This window comes from Callospermophilus lateralis, chromosome 6 (genome assembly GCF_048772815.1).
Source record: "Callospermophilus lateralis isolate mCalLat2 chromosome 6, mCalLat2.hap1, whole genome shotgun sequence".
NCBI lineage: Eukaryota > Metazoa > Chordata > Mammalia > Rodentia > Sciuridae > Callospermophilus > Callospermophilus lateralis.
In genome coordinates, this window is record NC_135310.1 from 120,525,274 (window position 1) to 120,548,800 (window position 23,527).

Genomic DNA, 23,527 nt, shown 5'->3' on the forward strand with positions numbered 1-23,527 from the left:
CTAGGTTTGTTTATTTCTCTTTATTTCAATCATACAGAGTCCGGAATCCCTTATCCCTCCCTCTTCAGTCTCTGCACCCAGGGGTTAAATAATTTTAAAAAATATTTAAAAAGCTGTAACAAAATAACATCAAAGGAAATGGGAAGAGGATGAGGGGTCAGGAATCTTGAAGAGGGGTAGAGAAGAGAGAGCCTCTTCCCCACCCATCTCCTGGATTCCAGCCTGGCCAATAGGGAGAACTACCCCCTATCTCTCCAGGTACATCCCAGCTGTAGGTGAGGTCAGAGGTCAGGGTACGAAAGTGCCGTGTATGTGAATGGGGAGATGGGCAGAGGCAGTCTGTTCAGAAGATGCCCCCTCCTCCCCACTCAACCAGGTACTGCACAGAGCCATCAGGCCGTACTCTCCGAGCAAGGACCCGGACAGGGTCCCCTCGAGACAGGTAGCCAACCCCACCTCGGACTCCTCCCCCAGTCCCAGGAGACAAACTACGGCACAGGGGAGAAGGGGGTGCTGAGCGTCTAGGAAGACCTGGGGAGGGGGCTGAGACTGAGGAAGATGAGGCAGTCATTGAGTGGGGAGCACTTTTAGGGATGTCTGTGGGGAAGCCAATATGAAGTTCCAGGGGTGACCTAGGGAGAGAATGTAATTCTAAGTTGAGACAGACAGGTATAGACAAAGACCAGAAATGGGGGCCACTTGTGGATCAGAGGAGCAAAGAAATGGTTTGAGAATAAAAGACCTGTGACCACAGAGGGGAAGGGTAATAAGGGATAGAATCTCACCTGTCTGGGGGTTCACTGTCCCCAGAGGTCCCTGCGGTGCTGGCAGAAGGGTGAAAGGAAGCGAACATCCGGATGGGGCTGCTGGGGTTGGAGAGGAAGAAAGTCAAGACCTGAAGCAAGGAAACAAGATCTTCTCCCCCCCAGGGAAATAGACTTTAAATACTACTCCCAGAATACCAGAATACCCCCATCCCCAGAATAATATTGGGTACCAGACATTGGTTCTAGACATCTCACTAGGACAAGTAGTGAGTAACCAAGGGAGAAGGGAAAGCATTCTAAGTGACAAGTCTGGAGGATGTAAAGAACTGGGAGCATATCTGGTTGGGGGGCAGAGGAGCACTAACCTGGGCAAGCAGCGGGCATCGGTGGGCCGGAAGTTGTAGCCGCTGCTGCCCTGGTAACTCTGGTTAGGGCTGGGGGGTGGTGGAGACACTGAGGCCTACAAGAAGGGGCAGAGGACTGAGAGAGAATCTTTGATTCCTTCCCACACCCCATCGTTTGACCCATGGGGGTTCTCCATGCCCCTGTACCTGCAGTGCCCTCTGCAGACGAGCCCGCTCCCTCTGCTCCTGGGACTCGGGCTGATTGTGCACTGCTGAGGGTGGCCCCAGCTCCTCCACTTTTCCCTTCTGCCTCCTCCTCAGGGGCTCTGGCTCCGGCCTCCGGCGCTTCCCCAGGGGACGTGAGACCCCTCCCCCAGGGCCCTGCCCTGAAGGGAAGCTGTAAGAGGCCTCCTTATCCCCCCAGCCCCCTCCCGGACACCCCAAAGACCTCCCCAACTTTATACATGTACCCCCCTAGACTAATTCCTGAGAATTTCCCCCATCCTCCCTGGACCAGTGACCTGGTGGGGGCTCCATCTCCAGCAGGGGGCTCCACAGGAGGAGGAGTCCGAGCATGGAGACCAAACAAACATTTCCTCTTCTTAATCTCCCTTCCTGAAATGAAACTGGGGCGAGGAGAGAAATGGTATGAGGTTGTGCTGCAAGATTCCTCCATATTATTCTTTAGTCCCTTTCAGAGATGGTCCCCAGGTGCTTGCAGCCTTTCCCCTCCCAGACATCCAGATCTTCATCTCTCTGGGCCTCCCTCTTGCCTCCCTGCTCCTTCCAACTCACCGGTCCTTGTGGCTGTTAAGAGCAGAGAGAAGCTTGGAAGAACGTTCTCCTTTGGGGGTATCTGAAAGCTGGGGGAAGAGAAAGAAAAAGGTTAGGAGCACATGATTCCCCCTTTCTCTTTATTCTCTGTCCCACCCCAATCCCCCAAATTCCACTATTTCCTACCTCCCCCAGGAGCAGACTGTCCCAGTTCTCAGAGGTGAAAGGGAGGATCTCACGGTCAAAATCAAAGTATTTCTTCTTACAGCAAACACTGAGGTGATAGAGAACAAGATGGGCCACATCCACCCTAGAGAAACATCCAGTTGTTAAGGCCATGAAATAACTACACAAGTTAGGGGAGTTCCGAGGTAAGTGGTTGAGGGCATGTAGGGTGAAGAACTGGGGGTGTTGAGGAAGGAGTTACGCTGAGGACATGCCCAGTCCAGCTTACCAGCGAAGCTGTAGCCTCCGGACCTTCTCAGGGCCCCCCCTGCACACACAGCATTCAAACTCATAGAACCTGGATGTCAGCAAGAGGGAGAACACACACCTTATTTGGGTAAATTTCATACAGACAATGCAAAACTCCCAGGCAAGAGAGAGGTAAGCAGGTGAGGAAAGGTTGCAATAGAAAAGCCTGGAATGCAGAGGGTGTGGGGGAACAGGGTGGAGCAGGGCCAGAGGGGGTCCTAGGCTCTTGGAGAGTCTGTGCTGGCCTCACCTGTCCCCATAGAGGAGGGGTTTGCTCAGACACTGGGTGCAGGCCTCATGGAACCATTGCAGGCAGCTCCGGCACTGCAGCATTTTCAGATTCCACCTGTTGGGGAACAGAACTGTGGCCTCCAAATACTTCCTGTACCTGTTTAACTGCCCCCAAACTCCCCTTGTCACCTACTTCCCCTCCCCTGCAGTGTTTCCTTCACCCTGTTCTTTCATTTCTCACAATCTACCAACCATATCAATCATTCCATAACCTATCACCCCTCATTACTCACTCCCCAGGGCCACCACAGTAACAGTAGCTTTGCTGTCGGTTGCTCAGATGTCCAGCATCCCAGTCCAGCCCCTTTAATCCATATGGCAGAGACAGCTTCATACCCAGCATGGCCCGGGCATAGGGACCCTTCTTCAGTGCACCCCCCCGCTGCAGAGAAAGAACAGGTAGGAGGCCTCAGAAGGGTAGGAGATGAATGGCTTAGGAGAGACTGTAGGTGGGAAGCTCCCACAGTAAGGGGCAACAAAGAGATGCCATTACCTTGGTGGCAATTGCAAAGACACACTGGCGGCAGACCCAGGAAGCGCCTTCTCCTTCTCCAGGGGCTGGGGCCCTGGGAATGTGGCAGTCCTGGTGATAAGCTGAAAAACGACAACATTTGTTGTTGTTATTGTATTGAATGCCTGTGTGTGGTTGGTACGGAGACAGAATAATCTGGGGTGGGTATATTATTCTGATTTTATAAATGAGACAACTAATGCTCCTAGATGTTTGGGGTCTTGCCCAAGGTCATATGACTAAAAAAAAAGGATGTGAGCTACCCTCTGCCTACAGAACTTCATAGCATCCTCTCTCTGGCTACCTCTCCCAGTGCTGGAAGGGGATGAGGTTACAGGGTTGAGACTGGCCAGAGTGGTGGCCTGGGAACTTAAACCAGGACAGGGGACATAAGCACCAGTGCTAGAGGAAAGGGCTGGTGGCAATCTAGAACGTGCAGGGCAAATTGGACCATTCAGGTGGTCTGTCCTCTCACCGTGGCGACACTTCTCACAGCTGACCAGCCGGTTCCCAGGGACCACAGTCTCAGAGCGGCAGACACAACAGAGGAGTTCCTCCCCAGGGAGAGCAGCTGTGAGGGAACATAATGTCAGGAGGCCAGCCCTCAAGTCCTGTTGTGCCCACCAAGCCAAGTTTCTATTTTCCATTGGATGCACAATCTCAGGTCTTTAGGGTCTCACCAGGGCTAATGTCTTTCCAAAGAACCAGAAACTGGGAATCATCCTCAAACTGGACCAGACACACCTCTCGAGCACTGTCCACCTGGAATGGGTGAGCACAAAAGATGAAATAGGAAACACATAAAGGGAATAGAGAAAAGGTGAGAGGTCAGAGATTAAAGGTCTTACCTTCTTGATGGTGCCCAAATATAGCAGCCCATCAGTCCATCTAGCCAGCACATCTTGACCCTCCCAAAGTCGAGGCCTGGGGCCTGAGGTGGGAGCAGGGGAAGCTGGGTCCCAGAGAGAGGGGGCACCAGAGCGGCTCAGCCGGGGGGGCTGCGCCATTGCATCCTGGGGTGACCTAAACCGAAACAAGAGATGGAAAAAAGGTTAAAAATGCTGAGAAAGCTTCCCCATTTTCCTTGCCTTTTTCTCCTACCACGGACCAAGCAAGCATCTTCAAGCCAGTCTCCGGATCCCTCACATACTTGAATAGGACACCACTGGGCACCACTCACTAGCTCTTCCAACTCTAGTGGCTGGCTCTCCTCTTCCTAACCCCAACCCCCCAACCCAGTTCTCTAGTTTCCCAGCCTCCAGAGCTCTCCTGGGATATTTAGCTCCTAGCCTTGAGCTCCTAGGAGAAATGACGGCTGCAGAACCAGAGGTTAACACTCAGTTAGTTTCACCTTCCCCAGCTGTTTAGAGGTATCATAATTGGGCTACTCGGTTGCTCAGAGACGCTTTTCAGAGTAGAAACACCACTTTCCCCCTAGGCCTGCATGTCTCATTCAGAACAATCATCCTTGTGCCAGGTTATGTCAGGTCACCCTCAAATTCGGGGCTCCCCGCCCCTGGGTTAGATAACTTCCCTGAGTGCCCCGGGAGGGGGGCGTGTCCCAGTCCCGGTCTCTACTCCCCACGACCGCAAGTCCAAGAAGGGACTTGAGTCGGCCCAGCCCGGACCCGAGGCCAGGGTGGCGGGGCTCTCCCGCCCGCGCCCTGCGCGCCGACCCCCGGTTCCCTGCCCCCCCACTGGCGCCTCATGCCGCCTTCTTACCAGTGACAGCTGGGGCCGCCGGGAGCTGGGCAGGGGCCGACGCAGAAGACCTGGGCGAGCCCCCCGCGCGGGGAGGGCAAGTCCTGGCGTCAGGGGGCGTGCAGGTGGAGGCCGGGGGGTCCCCAGGCCCAGCCCCTTCGTCCCGGCAGCTCTGGGGCGTATGACGCAGCAGCCAAAGCAGCGGCAGCGGCAGGAGGAGGCGGCGGGGGGAGAGAGGGGAGGGACGGACCGACTGGGGGGGAGGGTGATGGGAGGGGAGGACGAGGTGGGGGAAGGAGGAGCCGAAGTGGGGGGCGGGCACCACCTCACCCCACCTCCCTCACCTCCAACAGGCCTGGAGGGCGCCGAGCAAGAGGCTGCCCCTCTGCGGAGGGGGGCGCGGATAGCCGGATCCAGAGGGAGAGGGAATCCCCGCAGCCCCTTCCTCCAATGGGAGACGCGCCCTTGGGGCAAGAGGGAATCCCCCTCCTCGGCCGCCTGCCTCCAGATTGGCCCCCCGCCCCATGCCACATCCGTTAACTGCCCCACCCCCATGGTCATTCCAAGTCCCGCCCCCAGCCCCAGTTCACAATCCCGCCCTCCATTCACCCTTCCCATTGCCCCTGCCACGCCCTCCTCCCTAGCGCCCCGCCCTCCTCCCGCCTTTGCCCCGGCCCCGCCCTCTCCGTGGCAAGTTGTCCCCCCTCCGCCGCGCTCGTGCGCACGCGTGGCTCCTCCCGCGTACGGCACCTGGGAAGACTGAGCCCCTCCCTTATGGGGCGGCGGCCCAACGCGGTTGGTGCGAGGCAGTAGGCGGGTGTGTGCGCCCTCTTCGCATGCTCGGCCCAACCCGCGGTTTCAGGGCGGTGCAAGGACTTAGATATAGTACCCAAGGTGGTGACGCCCACTAGAGCCAGCCAATGGGCAGCGGGTGGGCAGGGCCCGGGACGTTCGAACACGAAGGAAGGAAAAGGGCGGGAGGAAAAAGCCAGCAGTTTGTGGTAGCACACTCCGGCCAAGCCTCTAGCCTCAGATCCCCACCTTTCCACACCCACCCACAGAGCGTTCCTGCTTGGGGGTGGGATGTCCTGCGAGAAGGGGAAACTTAGAAGGTGAGGGTGGTAGCTATGGGCACAGCCTCCAGTTGCGAACGACACGGAGGGGGCATTACAGAGTGGAGAATGTTCCAGACCAGGTAAGAAATGGGAGAAAAGCCAGTCATGGCTCTGCAAAACACAATCACGCTGGGCGTAAGAGCACAAGAGCATATTTGAAAAGCTGAGGCAGGAGATTGCAAGTTTGAGGCCAGCCTGGGCAATTTAGTGAGACACTGTCAAAATAAAAAGGGATGAGGATATAGCTCAGTGGTAGAGCTTGCCTACCATGAAGGAGCCCTATGTACAGTCTCTAGTACTGCACAACAAAACCAACCACACAAACAGCAGAGTGGACAATTCACAGCTCTTATCTTTACAGATGTGAAAAACTGCTTCCTCTGCCAACCGCTAATAAAACGTTTATTTAAAAAGCAAGAACTGGGAACTGGGGTTATGGCACTGCGGTAGAGGGCTTGCCTCGCACGTGCAAGGCCCTGGGTTCGATCCTCAGCACCACATATAAATAAATAATTTAATTAAATTAAAAAAAAAATAAAAATCAAGAACTGTTCTTTATTTGATAAGCTGGGGTACATAGTGCCCTCCACCCAATATGGCATTCCCCACTCCCCAACACATACACACAAAAACATACACAAGTGCGCATACACACACAAATAAGATCTGGATCCATCTTCATTTCTTGTTGGCCTGAGCAGTACCAATCACACACTGGTTCACCTGGAGATGAAAGATTAGACAGGATAAAAACAAATTACAGAGCAACCAGAAGAACAATTTCTTCTACTACCCCTCACCCCATGCTAGGGCTGCCCTTAGGGAATACTGAAATAAAGGGCTCTGAAGACAGGTTCATGCTGGTCCCACTTAAGGTTCCTTCTATTCCCACTGAGGTTTGAAGGTGAAAAGGCCCAAGAAGTGATGGAAGTTTCACATGAAGATATAGGAGCAGAGAGTATTTTCATTTCCAGCAACACCCTGGACTAGAGACATCCAAACCCTTCTACTATAAAACAACCTAGACAAAATATTAAAAACACTTAAGAACTAGTGTTCCTTAGAAAATGGATCATCCTAACACGGGAGGAGGAAATATACAAGATGAATCTGAAACAAAGATAACTGGGCTGGGGTTGTGGCTTAGTGGTAGAGCGCTTGCCTAGCACATGTGAGGCACTGGGTTCAATCCTCAGCACCACATAAAATAAAGGCATTTGTCCATCTACAACTAAAAAAATAAAATAAAAAGATTGCTGCGATTCCTTTTAAAGGACAGGAGGACTAAGGGATACAACTCAGCGGTAGAGCATTTGTCCCACATATGCAAGGCTCTGGGTTCCATCTCCAGCACTGCCCCTAAAATGAAGGACACAGGAGCCAACTTGCAGGGGCTCATATTGCCAAAGATGGGGTAATTTGAGCATCAGAAAGAATAATAACTACAAAGAACAGACTTCAAATACATAAGTACGTAGAAAATTACTGTCTGCCTCCCACCCCGATAAAAACCTTAACAACCATCTTTGGAGTTGCTAGATATCAATCAGAATTAATCAATCAGAATTCAGCATTTTTCTTTTCTATTAAGAACTGATTTCCTGAGCAGCCAAATACAGGAATATCTCATTTGATTACACCAGTTTATTGCACTTTTGCAGATAACAGGTTTGTTTGTTGTTTTTTTTTTCTCAAACAAAATTGAAGTTTTGTGGCAACTCTGCATTAAGCAATTCTATTGGTGCCATTTTTCCTAACAGTTCAGATGATCATTAGTACTGTTTACCATTTTTCAGTTAAGGTACGTACACTTTAAAATATATATATTTTTAGCTGTAGATGGACACAATACCTTTATTTATTTTATGTGGTGTTAAGGATCAAACCCAGTGCCTTACATATGCCAAGCAAGCGCTCTACCACTGAGCCACAACCCCAGCCCCAAGGTATGTACTTTTAAGACCTAATGCTATTACATACTTAATAAACTACAGTATAATGTAAACATACCTTTTATACACACTAGGAAACAAAAAGTTCACGTGACTTACATTATTGCAACATTTGATTTATTTTACTATTTTGTATTTTCAGTATTTTGGAGCCAAACCTACAATATCTGAAGTAATGCCTGTAGATGGCAGGGGAAGCAACCAGCCCAAATCCAGAATATGGCACATTAAGTAGAACAAATTGTTCTACTTCTTTAACAAATGGCATAAAAGGGAGTAGAGGGCTTGATGCAGACTACAATAATATTCCACCAAATGAAATGAGCAACCCTTGCTTGGATCCTGATTTAACAAACTTAATTAAGTGAAACTTAACTAAGGCAACTAGATGAAACTTAACTGGTTATTAGAGGATATTAAGAAATTCAGGGGCTGGGGATGTGGCTCAAGCAGTAGTGTGCTTGCCTGGCATGCATGGGGCGCTGGGTTCGATCCTCAGCACCACATAAAAATAAAAAAAAAGATGATGTGTCCACCGAAAACTAAAAAATAAATACCAAAAAAAAATTCTCTCTCTCAAAAAAAAAAAAAAGAAGAAAGAAGAAAGAAAAAGAAAAAAGAAATTCAGGTTGGCCAGGCATAATGGTGCATGCCTATAATCCCAGAGACTCAGGAGGCTGAGGCAGGAAGATGGCAAGTTCAAAGCCAGCCTCGGGAACTTAGCTAGGTCCTCAGCAACTTGGCAAGACACTATATCTCAAAATAGAAAACAAAAAGGTCTAGGGTTGTGGCTTGATGGTTAAGTGCCCATGGGTTCAATCTCTTATCCAAAAAAAAAAAAAAAGGTTCATATCGCTGCATGTTGATATAATTAAAAGTCTGGGCATATAACTCAGTGGTAGAGCATGTGTTTAGTATGCAGGAGGCCCTAACTTCAATCTCCAATGCCAAAATAAAAATACATACACAAGGGCTGGGGTTGTGGCTCAGCAGTAGAGCGCTTGCTTAGTACATTTGAGGCCCTAGGTTCGATCCTTAGCACCACATAAAAATAAATAAATGTATTGTGTCCATCTACAACTAAAAAATAAATATTTAAAAAAATACATATATAAATAGTTGGAAACAAACGCCAATGCCCTTTTAATTGAACTTGCCAAATATCAGAGGTAAACCTGAGCCCAGCCAATGCAGGTGCTGACACAGCTTCCATGGTAGCAAGCCAGTACTGCATGGGGGAAGCCTAAGCACACCAGAAGGGCAGACACAATCAGACCACAAATAATGGCAGAAACTCACTGAAAGGCTCTAGGTTCAGGGGAAAAATACATATATATATTTTTATTCCCTGAAACAGAAACTCCCTTGTCTTGTGTAACTCTAACAGGAACACTAAGTGTCCTTGAGAGTTCATGGCCACTGGGCTGATTGACCCTTGTGGGATTTGGAGGCTGACTTCACACTATTTGGAATGCTCTGAAAAACCAGCCTATCTCTTTTGTTCTAGCAATTCCATTTCAAACAGTATTTCCCTAGTTAGATGTAACTAAAAGAACACAAAGTGACATGTTTTCAAGGTTAGTCAATGTGGTTTTGTTCATAATAGAAAGTGAGTGGAAACAATCCAAGTGTCCAGTAGAGGGAACTGGTGGATAAATTTTGGTGTTATCCTCACAGTGGAATGCTAGGCAGACCTAAAAATAATTCTATGATCCCTGAGTGCTGATGAGGAATAATATTACAAACAAGGCACAAAACTATATACACACATAAGGCAATAAGAAATGCATATAGCTTCTTTTTGTAACATATAGTTTTGACCATTTAGTCACCTATTTGGTTTTTGTTTTCTGCAGTGACAAGGATTGAACCCAGGCTTCACACATACCAAGCAAGCACTCTACCACTAAGCCACACCCCCAGCCCCTAGTCACCTATTTTTAAAAACTTAATGCAAGCAGGGCATGGTGGCACATGCCTATAATCCCAGCGACTCAGGAGGCTGAGGCAGGAGATCTGCAAGTTCAGATAGCCTCAGCAACTTAGGGAGGCCCTAAACAACTAGTGAGACCCTGGCTCAAAATAAATAAAAAGGGCTGGGATGTGGCTCAATGATTAAGCACCCCTGGGTTCAATCCACAGTACCAAAAAAAAGTAAATCCTTTTTTTGATAAATGCCTCTACCTCTCAAGCAGAGAGAAGAGGAGGTTGGGATGGAGATGCCTTACATCTAGCCAGGGGTTCTGATAAGGACTGGGCTTGGTAGTAATCGCACCTTGGAGGCAAAGCGTAGAGAGTTGAGGGACTCCGAGACATTCTCTTCTAGAGGGGAAATATTCACAAACATGAGCCTGTGGAAAGATAAAAGGTCCAACCAGCATTAGTGGTAAGTAGAGGCTGACAGGCCACCACTGTTCCCCCTTCCTACCCGTCACCTCAATATCTTCATAGTTCCTACCAGACCCTTTCCAGCTGCCCTTTTCACTCACATCTTAGCGCTGCCACCCAGAGAATTCTGTAGCAGATAGGTGAGCTTGCTATTCCGGTAAGGCACATAAGACTCCTAGAGGGTTGGTAGTGGAAAGAAGGGACTGGCTGTTAGGATAAAGCAGTATTCTGCATGAGCCATCCCCAGTGGCTCCCCAAGTCTCACTTGTCCTTATTCCCATTCCCACCTTATTGCTCAGGGCCATGATGACCAGCCCCAGTGTGGACAGGCTACTGTTAATGGCCTGTGTTTCCCGAAGACGATCCCGTTCCCCTGGGCCAAGGGCTAAGCCAGGGTCTAGCCGCTCACTTCCAGCCAAGTCCACAAGATTAAGGGGGGCTATACACTGTAAACCTCGGGCAGCATGCTCTCCAGAGATCTGCAGCTGGAATACACTGTGGCTGCGTGATGATCGCTCATTCTGGGCTGTTCGGGCCACAGCCCGATTCTGGCGGGCCAGATGAAGCAGTGTCTCCACCTAGGAATGGGGAACAGCCAAGAGGCAAAGGCATTCATGAAGTCAGAGATGATACTGTCAGGTGTGGCAATGAATGCCAGCCCCTGATACCCTGAAGCTTTCTTTTTAAATCAATGAAAGGACAAAATAAATAAAATATACCGTATGTCTGAGAATGCTAAGGAGCAAAACTAGAGAACAAGTTTTGTGAAGGTGGGTAGAGTGTGCAGTTTAGAGTGGAGAGTGCAGATGGCCTACTGCCTTGAGATCTCCAGGGGAGGAGTGAGTGTTCAAGAAAAGATTCTGAACCAGGATTATGACGTGGTTTGAAGAACAGCCAAAAGGCCAGCATGGCTACAGTGAACTGAGCAAGACACACAGCAGGAAGAGACCTGTGATGCAACCAGCAGGAGATGAGTGACTCTTGTCCCTTCCTCTCTACTCCCTGATTGCTAAGGCACCTTACAGCTGACTAGTCAAAACTGATGTGATAACCCATCCCCATAACTCATCTTTTATCTTTCAATTATTTCCTGCTCCATCTGTAACTCCCTGCCCTCTCTTCCCCATTCTCCTGTTCCAGTCCCCATAGGTACACACCTCTTTCTCACAGGAGACAGGGACATATCTGGCATTGGTGATAGTAAGCTCTTCACTTCCTGGTCCTGCCCGACGAATCTCACATTCGCCCCCTGGGCCCTTCCGGGTCCCAGTGGCTAGCAAGTCTCGAACAGTCTCATTATAGATCTCTACGTAGCTTGCCACAAAGCTGTAAGTCCAGCCCTGGCCATTCAGCTCCTGGGCCACAGAGAAGAGGTGCCGCAGGGCCCGAGGGATCAGTCCCTCCAACTGGGGATCTCCCCCAGGCCCACCCTCCATTGTGAAGGTCTTGCCACTGCCTGTCTGACCATAGGCAAAGATGCACACTGGGTAGCCATCCAGGGCGGATTGGACAAGCATGGAGATCTCCTCAAACACTTCATCCTGCCTACTTCCTGGTGGGAATACCCGGTCGAAGGAGAAATCGTGGCGGGTAGTGGGGGCTGGTGCCCCACTCAGGGTTGCACGCCGATCATCAGATCGGGCGAAGCTAAGGCGAGTTGGAGGATCAGTGGGCCCACCGGGGCCAGGAGGAAACAAGAGGAAGCCAGGGGAAGGGGTGGACTCCCCTTCAAGGACAGGACGAACCCGGCAGAATACCCGGATATTGCCCTTCAATTCCTGCAGCTGGTTATGCAGTCGCCGGCGCTCCATCTCTAGCCCATGGAGACGGTCTCCTCGCTCAGCCAGTAAGGCTGCCTGGGTTGCAGCCTCCTGCTGCAGAGATGCCACCTTTGCTTGGCTGTTTGACAGAGCTGCTTCTGATGCCTGTAGCCTCCTCTGCCCAAAACAGAACACACACACAGGGTGATATGCAACCAAAAATTTTAAAAAGTCATGTAACAAAAATGAAATGGTGGGGAGAGGGTGTGGAGGTGGGCTCCTTGGCCCCTGAGGTGTAAGTCTGGTAGAGAAAGAGATAAGAAAATAGGGAATCAGGGGTTGGAGATGTAGCTCTGTGATAGAATGATTTTCTACCATGTGAGAAGGATGAGAAGAAAGAAGGATGAAAAGAGAATGGGAAAAGAAAAGAGGGAATTATAGTACAAGGAAAGAAGAGAAAAAGAAGGAATCATAGTACTAGGATAGAAAGTGCTATGGGAATATCCAGGAGGGGCATGAGGAAGATATCTAGGCTGACACCCAAAACTATAGGAGTGAACCAAGGGAAAGATGGAGTACAGAAAGAATTTTCCAGAAAGAGGAAAGTGAAAGTGTTAGGCTGGGGATGTGGCCCAGAAATTAAGTGCCCCTGGGTTCAATCCCCCATATCAAATAAAAAAATAAATAAAAGAGAGAAAAGTGTACATGCAAAGTGCCAGAAGTGAGAATTGAGTCATTTGGGAAACTGCGAGTAATTCAGTCTAGTTGGAGTTCACCAAGGAGTTCAAAGCACATGGGGAAAGATTTGTACAGAGATTTGTATTCAAGCTGGAGAACTGAAGAAAAATAGGAAAGTAGATGACTAGGGTAAGACACATATCCATGTGAGAGATACACAGGAGGCATCGGGAGAAGTTGGGGTAGAAAGCAATAGTCAGAAGTGAACTGGGAGGCTGGGGCTGTAGCTCAGTGATAGAGCACCTGCCTAGCATTTGGATTTGATCCTTAGCACCACATTAAAAATAAATAAGTAAAGGCATACTGTCCATCTACATCTAAAAAATAAATAAAATTTAAAAAATAAAGGACTGGGGTAGAGGACAGAGGCATAGTGCTAAAGACAGGTGGGCTCAGGAGTTCTAGGCCCAAAGAGACTTCAAGGGAGGCTGGAAAGGAAAGAGGGCATGACCTCTGCAAGGAAAGGGGGCTTGCACTTGGAGAATCCTGCCTTTACCTCTTGTTCCTCCAGTCGGGTTGTCAGCCCCCTCCGTTCCTCCTGTAATTCCAACTGTTCTTTCTGGAGGACTTGCACTAAACCTTCCTGTGTGCCCAGCCTTTCTTCCAGCTCTAGGACACGGGCACTCAGATTCCCAAGCTGCTGTTGGCCCTGCTCAGCCTGGGTGCGTACCCTGGCCAACTCCCCTTCTAGGGTACTGCGTTCTGTCCCCAAGTCCTTGGCCTGTTGTTGGGCCTCTTTAAGTTGTTCCCGCAGCTGCTGGTTCTCTTGGTCCAATGTTTGAGTCTTTTCACGGCAGCGTTTCAACTCTGCATTTAGGTCACATAACTGACCCTTTAAATCCCAGGCAGGACGTTTGCTGGGTTTCTTTACTCCCGCTATGGGAGGAACAGCTGTTGCTAACATGGACACAAAAAAGACAAAAGTTAATGGAGTCTTGGCTCTCTATCCTTCCTCCCTTCTGGCCTTCAGGGCCTCCACACCCGATGCCATACCTATCTCTTTCCCCTCTAAATAGGGAAGAGACCAATGGATTTTTCTGGGCACTCACCACCTTCTCTTCCCTATCCCAGCCTTTCACCCAATGATTATGTTTGTCACCTACGGCCAGGTTTCTGGGCAGGAACAGCAGGGACTGGCTTCTGGTTCTTCAACACTAGAGAATTGGAAGTTGACAAAAGAATTGTAGAACCAACATCCTTCTACCTCCACCATTTTCCCTTAACACATACCCCAATTCCCTCTCAGCCCCAGCTCTTAAGCACACTTACCTGCAGTAACAGCTGTGGAACAACGGGGTGCTGTCTTCTTGGGAACTTTTTGAACTATCCAGAGAAGGGAGAGAGGAAATGCGTAACAATCATGTACTGTCTGAGCCAGAAGCACGGAGCACACTTTTTCTAAAGATCAGAGATAATTTCTCTCATCCCTTACATATGACCAGCTCCTGATGACAACCCTCCTAGGACAAAATTACTCACCATGCCAAGAAGCAAGGTGGAGTGAGACAAGTGAAAAAGAATAGAGTGATAAAACCATATGTAAAGTATGCTATTATTCATGTGAAAAAAGTGGGAGATGATGTCCATATTTGCTTATATACCCACAGAATATCCCTAGGACATGGAGTTGCCCCAGGGAAAGTAAACTTGGTACCTAGAGGACAAAGGTGTGAAAGAAGCTTTACTATATAACCTCTTCCTGCCTTTGGAATTCTGAACCAAGTAAAATGTTATTACCTATTCAAAACAGATTGAAATTGAAAAAGAAAAGCATGAGTAGACAAGCACTGCACACCCATGCCCGCGGTTCCTGTCCACCCCTAGAACCCACCTGCAGTATGGCCTTGTGTCTGTGGTACTGTGGTGAGGGGTGGTACTCTGGAGCGGGACGTGCTGATTTTGGTTGCTGCGCCCACACCTCGTGTCCGTTTCTGGAGAAAGGTAAAGACAGGGTCCACAGTCACTTCCCTTTTTGGTTCTCTCTCTCTCTCTCTCTCTCTCTCTCACACACACACACACACACACACACACACACACCCTCACTCACACATATATACATGTACAGCTCTCCACACCCGCTCACCTTTGCAGGCTCCAAAGCATCTTCCATCTGGTTAGGCCCCCTCTTGAGCCTACTTCTTGAGAGAGGCAGTTGGGAAGGACCCTTGACCAGCGGTGTCTTCAACTCTATATTCTTTTTCACTTCCAATAAGGGGCACCTCTGCTGGGAAAAGTGACCTTTAAGATAATATCCAGGCCAGGCATGGTGGCACACGCCTGTAATCCCACCAGGTCAGAAGGCTGAGGCAGGAGGATTGTGAGTTCAAAGCCAGCCTCAGCAAAAGCAGGACACTAAGTAACTCAGTAAGACCCAAAATAGGGCTGGGGGTATGGCTGAGTGATTGCCCCTGAGTTCAATCCCTGGTACTTCCCCCCAAAAGATAATATCCAGGAGCACAAATTCCCTGTGAACTCAAAATTTAACCCCCCAACCTTAATTCCCAGTGTCACCATTAATAAGCACTAACTGAGTACCACCTGTCCCAAATGCTAGACTCAGATTTTGTGCCAGCAAAATAGCAATGGACAGAAGAGGGGCATGACATAAAAGTGGGAGCATCCTAAGAGAAAAGCTGGACAGATGTTGGACAGAAAATGGAAGACAGAGAAGACTGAAGACTGGTTGAAAGAAGCAGGCAGAATTTATTGAGCACTGTTTTAAATGCTTTATCTGCATCAACTCACTTTATCTTCATAGCAGCCCACTGAGGGGATATTATTAGTTAATAACACTAATTAGTTATTAGTGCCAATTATTAGTTTTACAGATGATGGAAGGAAGGCACTGAGAGGTAAAACAGATTTAGAATCCAGCCTGGTTGGACCATGCTGCCCTATAAGACTGTGATACCAGTCTAAGAAGTTTAAACTTTATCTCTGCATACTGTGAAGAGCCAGCTAGTTTTTAAAAGCCAACCTCAGCAACTTAGTGAGACTCTGCCTAAAAATAAAAAGTGTTAGGGTTGTGGCTCATTGGATAAGCACTGCTGGGTTCAATTCCTGGTACCAAATAAATAATTAAATGTTTCAGTTGTAAATATACTGACTTGCATGGGGAAGTCAAGTAAGTAGAAAGAGCAATTTACAGACCATAACGTTGGCAGTGGGAAAAGAGAGATCCTGTCCTTGAAGTAGCTTAATTCAGTACCTGGGGGTTATGCTCACTCCATGGCTGCTCACATCCAGAGTAACCAATCATTTTGGTTTCCTGGGAACTAAGGGGTTCTTGGGACAGAGAAATTTCAGTACTAAAACCAGACTAGAGAAAGGGGTGGGCATCCCATTTGGATAGAGAAGAGTATCTTTAGGTAGTCTTAAGGATAAGGAAGAGTTGGCCTAATGAGTTTAAGTCAAGGACAAACATTCCAGGTAGAGAGTGAGGAGGGTGTATGTAATAAATGACAATCTCTTCTACTCAGTTGAACGCATAGGCCATACATAGAGAGTGAGCAGATAACAACAGAAGGGAATTGTGCAAGGGAATCTGGCATGTAAAGGATCTGGACCCTGAAGGCAGGAGGGAGCCTGATGATTTTTAGTTAGAAGAGAATGACTACATTGGTATTAAAAAAGTGAACTGTGGGGCTGGGGTTGTGGCTCAGTGGTGGAGCGCTTGCCTAGCATGTATGAGCTACTGGGTTCAATCCTCAGCACCACATAAAAATAAATAAAGGTATTCTGTCCCATCTGCAACAATAACAACAAAAGTGAATTGTGAGCAATGTGAAGAAGGGTATAATCATTCATCCGCAGATCTGCTGGACATCTGCATTGCTGATGTCCAGATGTTGCTCTAGGTGCTGGGTTGAGTAATGAACAGCAAGTCTCTGCCTTCCCAGAGCTTACTCTCTCAGGCAGACTTTCCCAACTGGGGCTCAACAAGAATTAAAACTACAGAATACTATTTTCTCAATTCTCCCAAGGACATAGATGATTCTTACCATTCTGGATACATGAGAGAATTTAACATACCAGATGTAAAGTTGGGCAGTGGGGATGAAGAAGAGGGGCCGAAACACGAGAAATGAATTACTGATCTAACTAGGAACTGACTTGGAAAAGAACACAGGCAGGGAGGAAGATGAGGAGTTCAGGCTGACTCCCAGGGGTCTACTACAGTTCCATTATCCATATCACAGGGGAAAGGGCTGGTTATGTTGTTTTTAAATTCTAAAGTCATTGTAAGGTTGGGATATAACTCAGTGGCAAAGCACTTGTCTAGCATGTGTTATATTCCCAACGCTGGAAAAAAAAAGATCATTGTAGATTCATATACTATTGTAATGTACAATTACATTTGGATACAGAGAAATCCAAGAGTACCCGAAGGGCTGGGTTTACTTATTTATTTTTTCCCCTTTCCATTTTTGTGGTACTGGAGATTAAGCCCAAGGGAACTCTACCACTGAGCTACATCCCCAGTCCTTTTCATTTTTTATTTTGAGACAGGGTCTCACTAAGTTGCCAAGGCTGACCTTGAACTTCCAATTCTCTTTCCTTTTGTCTTCTGTATCACTAGGACCACAGGCATGCACACCACCACGTCTGGTGATAGGGTTGTGTTTTAAAAGATGCTACATTCAGTTTTGGGAAAGGGAGCTTGAGCTACATGTGATACAGCGAGGTATATTCAAGAATGTTCAAGCTGGTCATGGTGGTAGCATACCTGTAATTCCAGCTGAGGCAGAGGTAGGAGGATTCCAAACTCAAGGTCAACCTCAGCAACTTTAGTGAGACCCTGTCTAAAATATAAAACTTAAAAGGGCTGGAGATGTAGCTGAGTGGTAGAGCACCCTGGGTTCAATTCCCAGTATCATAAGAGAAAGAGAAAAAAAGTCATTGAGTATCACTATAAAATTTGAAACAACCTGATATCTTGGTTTTGTTTTAGTTGTAGTTTATTTATTGTCTTTCCTGACATTAGATTATGAGCACCATAAGAACTTGTCTATTTTGTTCATAACTAACCACAGGCTCTACTACAATGTCTGCTACATGGTTAAGACTCTATGATTTTTAAAAAATATTTATTTTTTAGTTATAGTTGGACACAATACCTTTATTTTATTCATTTATTTTTATTTGGTGCTGAGGATTTAACCCAGGGTCTCGCATGTGCGAGGCAAGTGCTCTGCGGCTGAGCCACAACCCCAGCCAACACTCTATGATTTTTGAAGGAACTAAATGTCTACCAGTGAAGGAATATTTAAGCGGTGAAACAGCCAAACCATACAAATAAAAAGGAGGTGGATTTTTTTCTCATTCATGCACAAAAAAATGCTTATTTTAAAAAAGTTTTTTTAGTTATAGATGGACACAATATCTTTATTTTGTTTATTTTTATGTGATGCTGAGGATCAAACCCAGTGCTTCACATGTGCAAGACAAGTGCTCTGCCACTGAGCCACAACCCTAGCCCACAAATGCTTATTTTAATTAAGTGTAATCAAATATAGTATGAAAACCAATTTTTAAATATTCCAACATCAAGCACTATGTGTGCCCTTTTTCCTCTATATACTACTATTTTAGATCTCCTGCAGAACTACACCCTTGGATGCAGAAAACGTATTCTGGGGCTGAAGAGTGGTAGAGCACTAGTCTAGCAGGTATGAGGTGCTGGGTTTGATCCCCAGAACCAAAAGGAAGAAAGAAGGGAAGGTGGATGAAGAAAGGAAAGATGTTTAAAGATTTATTTATTCATAATTCAGTTTTTTGTTTTTCTCCCATCTATAAAGCTATGATCCTCTGGGCTGGGATTGTGGCTCAGTGGCAGAGTGCTTGCCTCGCATATGTGAGGCACAGGGTTTAATCCTCAGCACCACATAAAAATAAACAAATAAAAGTATTAAAAAAAAAAAAAAAGCTACGATCCTCAACTTTCCAGAATGAGAAGGATAAGAACAGATATTCATCCAACCCCTCTTAAATCCACTTCACCACAAGATCACAGATGGATGACTGCTCCTAAGGCAACCCCTTTTCCCCATGTAGATCCCACCCTCCTTGCCAGCTCAGGAACTTGGCTCCAGCAACCCTCCCTTCTCCCCTCTACATCATCAGCTTCTCACACTCTAATAGAGCAATCCAGTCAGAATAAAACACAAACATGCTTTCCAACCTAAAAAAGTCTCTTGACTGTACTTTCCTAGCCAGCTACTACCCTTTTCCTTGCTGCTCTTTGCTGCAAAATTCCTCAAAAGTATTGTCTAGGGCTGAGGCTGTAGCTCAGTGGTAGAGCACTTGTCTAGCACATATGTGGCACTGGGTTTGAATCCTAGCACCACATAAAAATAAACAAATAAAGGCATGCTGTCCATCTACAACTACAAAAACTAAAAAGTACTGTTTAAAGTATTCACTATTGAGGCTGAAGTTATAGCTTAGTGGTAGAGCGCTTGTCTGGCATGTGTGAGGCACTGGGTTTGATCCTCAGCACCACATAAAAGTAAATAAATAAAATAAAGGTATTATGTCCATCTACAACTAAAAAAGAAAAAAAAAAAATAGTCACTGTGTCCAAGTTCTGTTCTAAATCCATTTCAATCAGGCTCTCATTCCTACCATTACACCAAAACTGTTGTCCTCAAATACACCAGTAACTTTCTAGGCATTAATAATTATCTATGCTCTGTCTCTAATTATAATCCACTCCCATAGCTTCAAATACCACTGATATGCTGAGAGTTCCCAAATTTATATCTCTAACCCAGACCTCACTTCTGAACTTAACATCAAACTGACTCTTCAACTTCACTTAGATGTCTAAGAACTAGCCAGATGTGGAGGCACACACTTATAATTTCAATGACTCAGGAGGCTAGGGCAGTTTGAGGCCAGCCTTGGCAACTTAGGGAGACCCTGACTCAAAAAACAAAAAGGGCTGGGGATGTAGCTCAGTGGTAAAGTGCCCCCTGATTCAATCCCAAGTACCAAAAAGGAAAAAAAAAAAAAAAGTTAATACCTAACCTTTAGCTATACATCACCCATTCAAACTTGTTCCTCTTGCAATTTTCTCCATAGCAGTTGATATAACTCCATCATTAAGTTGATCAAGCCAAAAAGCCCAGAGTCCTTTCATTGTCTTATATCCTCAAAATATACCTAGGGGCTGGGATTATAGCTCAGGGGTTGTAACTCAGTGGTGGAACACTTTCCCCACATATGTGAGGCACCGAGTTCAATCCTCAGTATCACATAAAAATAAATAAATAAAGGTATCGTGTCCATCCACAATTAAAAAGAAATTTTTTTTAAATACATACATACATACATATATTTCATAAGCCAGGTGTGGTGGTGCATGCCTGTAACCCCAGTGGCTCAGAAGTCTGAAGGATTGCAAGTTTAATGCCAGCATCAACAACTTAGCTAGGCCCTAAGCAACTTAGCGAGACCCTGTCTCAAAATAAAAAATAAGAACTGCTAGGGATATGGCTCAGTGGTTAAGTGCCCCTAGATTCAATCCCTGGTACCCTGCCACACACCCAGAACCCAACCACTTGTTATTACTTTTTCCACGGCTAACACTCTGGATTATCATACTCCAGTGGTTCTCAACTGGGGGTAGTTTTACCTCCCAAATGACATTTAACAATATCTGAAGACATTTAGACTGTTATGACTACACAGGAGTTGCTATTAGCAGCTAGTGGGTAGAGTCCAGGGGTCTAAGCATCAAAAATGTACAGGACAGCCCCCCACACACACACACACAGTAAACTTACAATAAATCAAGGCTGAGAGACTCTGTTACAAGGCGATATCCTAACAAATCTCCTTGTTTCCTTCCTTGTCCCCTTTACAGTATAATCTCCATGCAGCAATGGGATCCTCTTAAATCTAATACCTTATCTCTCTTTGCCTAAAACTTACATCCAATGAATCTCCATCTTACTAAGAGCAAAACCCAAAGTCCTTACATTAGTTCCTGCAGAAACAAAATTGATTAGCAACTCTAATCCTCATTACCTCACAGCCCCACAACTTTCCAACTTGCTCACTTACTGTGCAACTCTTTGGAGACTCTGCTCTGATGGATTCTCTCAATATCAACTTGTTTAACTCCCTTATTTTCTTCAAGCCTTCAATCAACTCTAAACTTTCAGTGGGACTTACTGAGACCACTCTATTTAATACTCTATTACAGTTTCTGTATGTCTTCTCACAGAATGGCAGCTCCATGATGCTGGAATCTATTTTCTGTTTCTGCTGCAGACTGAACTCAGGGCCTCTTGCATGGCAAGAAGACTGATGTGTCCTATTCACTGCTACATCCTAAGTCCCAACAACTATGTCCAGCATATAGTAGGTGAACATATATTTGGAGAACATATTTTTGGAGAGTATATATTTGGAGAACAGAACTGAGGAGTTTTTACTATTTTTCAATCACATTACACTGTACTATTCTTTGGTTGTCAGAGTACAAAGAACCTCATCAGGGTGAATCCTGACTTTGGGTAAATACAAACGTGAAAGTATAGTAAACAAAGGATTCAGGCAGGAGACATTTCCTGGCACCAGAGGTCAGTACACACTGTCATATACATACACATATTGCCACTGAGAGGTTGTAGCAATGATAAGAGAAAGAGTTAAAGTTAACCAGCCCCACTGGGCTGAAATCTCGACAAAATTTAGGTAAAGAGGGAGGATGGAATCCTTCAGTCCATATTACCCCATTCCTTCTCTCTCCTTTCTAAACACCTCGAAGCAGAAAGACAACACAAAAGTTCAACGACAGGGATGTGGACCTCAGACACCATTTCCCCAGAGGCAGAGGTCATCTCAGAACTCTCCCTTCTCACACACTACAATCCTAAGAATCGAGAGGCGGAAACGCGCCAGACCAGACTGAGAATTCGAAATGGGAAATCCTGGAGGTATGAATGGGAGTCCCGGCCGCCAAGACTTGAAACTGGAGACCGCTAGACAGCCGTCGCCTCCGATCTCCTAGAACTGCTCCCTGCGGTCTCCACAGCCCCCTTCGCCCGTTCCACGGTCGCAGGGCCACACGGATCTCCGCCCTCCAGGCCGGGTGCCGCGGACTCGGCAGCATCTGGTGGCCGGCAGTTGTTTTTCATCCCAGCCGGAGAGGCGCGCCACTCTACTAACCTGCGACTCCATGTCCACCTCGGCCTCACGCACTCCACTGAGTACAATGGAAGAGGACAGGGCGCCGGGATTCCCGGGACCCGCGTTCTCGCGCCAGCTCGACACACAGAGCACGCGCGCTACGGACCTCGGCGGCTAGCAGCCCCGCGCCACGCCCGCCACTTTTGAATTTTAACGGCAACCATCCATTCTCACCTAGCTCCACACTCAGGGGCCAATCGTCGCCGTCGCCACAGCCCAGGACCAATCACAGGGCCCTCCGCCTCCAGAGGCCACACCCGTCAGACCGGCGCCTTCTCCTTTGCGTATCGCGGGCGCCTAGGAGTTAAGCGAAATGATTCCACTTCCGGCCCCGGTTTTTCCTCTCACCCCTCCCTCCTCCAACAGTAAGTGCTAGACTTCCTCTCCTCTCCCCACCGCGGCTCCCTACGTCAGAAAATGCGTGGAGAACGCCGCACAAACGTAACTGGTCGAACGTAACTGGCTGGGAGGGAGCGGGAGGGACTAAAGAAAAGGAGTCGCGCGTGCGCGAAACTGGACTCGTGCAGGGCAAGAAGTGGAACAAGCGCCTCCTCGCGACTGCAGCAGGGAACGCACACGTTACCCCCAACTGGGTAGATGAGACTGGAGCTCCGGCACCGATTCTCCCGGTCGGGTTCGGGAGCTGGAGCCCTCAAGAAAACATTAATGGCCAGGTCTTCCCATTCCCAGTCATTTTGCCATTTCTTACCAACTTTAAGGATGTTGGGTGCACCTTGGCGCTCCATGGAAGCCTGACGGTGGGAATTCAGGGATTGTTTCCATGCAGCCCCTTTTCTTACCCACCGTGTGCGAACTTGGGTAGTATGCTGCTTTGGGAACCTCGAAGTCTCGAACCCAGGGGAGATTTACCGCTTCCTTTTACGGAGTAATTAATGCTTTTCAGACCACATCTCTTTTAGTAATGGCAAAATTTTTCTGAGCTCTTAGTGTATGCCAAGTACTTTGTCTGTCTTACGTGAAGATTAAAATAACAAGTACAAGGTGTTGCCGATGGCTGGGAGCGGATCTAAATTCCGTTATCTTCATATTACAAACAATTTCCGTTATCCCACATTGCCTCTACCAATCTTAGTAGCAATAAACAACAACCCCCTTATGTGTGAATAATGCACTGCTTTGCCAAGTGGTTCTACCAGATTTGTTCGTTTGATTTTTCATCCAATCCTGAGGGTAGGCAGGACAGGGGTTTTATTTATGAGACTGAAAGCCAGGGGACTTGAGCTGGGAGTATAGCTCAGTGATGAATCTTGCATAGGGTCAGTCATAGTGGCCCAGGCCTGTAATCCCAGCGACCCACAAAGCTGAGGCAGAAGGATTGCAAGTTCAAAGCCAGCCTCAACAATTTAGCAAGGCCCTAAGCAACTTAGCAAGACCCAATCTCAAAATTTAAACAATAAAAAGGAGCTAGGGGTGTAGCTCAGTGGTTAAGTGCCCCTGGGTTCAATCCCTGATACACACACACACACACACACACACACAAACACACAAAGAGC

The 23,527-nt window shown here is 47.3% G+C and overlaps 2 protein-coding genes across 4 annotated transcripts; both read right to left on the reverse strand.

Annotated features, from left to right (window-relative positions):
- Window positions 1-5: 5 nt before the first annotated feature.
- On the reverse strand, window positions 6-5,365 carry Phf1 (PHD finger protein 1). 2 transcript variants are annotated; one of them, XM_077109583.1, is made up of 15 exons: window positions 4,884-5,365; window positions 4,010-4,184; window positions 3,842-3,923; window positions 3,637-3,732; window positions 3,144-3,244; window positions 2,884-3,032; window positions 2,610-2,705; window positions 2,340-2,408; window positions 2,072-2,195; window positions 1,907-1,974; window positions 1,633-1,737; window positions 1,319-1,508; window positions 1,133-1,227; window positions 786-863; window positions 6-632 (listed from the first exon to the last, which is right to left on the reverse strand). In XM_077109583.1, exons 2-15 carry the CDS (start codon window positions 4,166-4,168, stop codon window positions 344-346), a joined length of 1,701 nt encoding a protein of 566 aa, XP_076965698.1. In that variant the 5' UTR covers window positions 4,169-4,184; window positions 4,884-5,365; the 3' UTR covers window positions 6-343. The 2 variants fall into 2 exon arrangements, with proteins under 2 accessions (XP_076965698.1, XP_076965697.1); XM_077109582.1 differs by having other exon boundaries at window positions 786-866.
- A 1,208-nt stretch (window positions 5,366-6,573) lies between these two features.
- On the reverse strand, window positions 6,574-22,268 carry Kifc1 (kinesin family member C1). Of its 2 annotated transcripts, none has more exons than XM_077109585.1 (11): window positions 22,188-22,268; window positions 14,899-15,036; window positions 14,647-14,746; window positions 14,085-14,138; window positions 13,919-13,969; window positions 13,312-13,712; window positions 11,475-12,254; window positions 10,605-10,895; window positions 10,419-10,492; window positions 10,205-10,280; window positions 6,574-6,700 (listed from the first exon to the last, which is right to left on the reverse strand). In XM_077109585.1, the coding sequence occupies exons 2-11, from the start codon at window positions 14,923-14,925 to the stop codon at window positions 6,656-6,658; spliced, it is 1,899 nt and encodes a 632-aa protein (XP_076965700.1). In that variant the 5' UTR covers window positions 14,926-15,036; window positions 22,188-22,268; the 3' UTR covers window positions 6,574-6,655. The 2 variants fall into 2 exon arrangements, with proteins under 2 accessions (XP_076965700.1, XP_076965699.1); XM_077109584.1 differs by lacking the exon at window positions 22,188-22,268 and adding an exon at window positions 21,993-22,062.
- Between the last annotated feature and the right edge of the window lie 1,259 nt (window positions 22,269-23,527).

What these genes read in the sequence shown, in the direction of transcription:
- Kifc1 (XM_077109584.1), bottom strand. An exon ending in TCATGGCCCTGAGCAATAAG is followed by an intron (nt 10,493 to 10,604) that starts GTGGGAATGGGA and finishes CCAACCCTCTAG; the next exon opens with GAGTCTTATGTGCCTTACCG. An exon ending in CTGGGTGGCAGCGCTAAGAT is followed by an intron (nt 10,281 to 10,418) that starts GTGAGTGAAAAG and finishes ATCTTTCCACAG; the next exon opens with GCTCATGTTTGTGAATATTT.
- Phf1 (XM_077109582.1), bottom strand. Translation starts at nt 4,168, where the DNA reads ATGGCGCAGCCCCCCCGGCTGAGCCGCTCTGGTGCCCCCTCTCTCTGG. An exon ending in TTGGAAAGACATTAGCCCTG is followed by an intron (nt 3,733 to 3,841) that starts GTGAGACCCTAA and finishes GTTCCCTCACAG; the next exon opens with CTGCTCTCCCTGGGGAGGAA. An exon ending in CTGTGAGAAGTGTCGCCACG is followed by an intron (nt 3,245 to 3,636) that starts GTGAGAGGACAG and finishes GTCGTTTTTCAG; the next exon opens with CTTATCACCAGGACTGCCAC.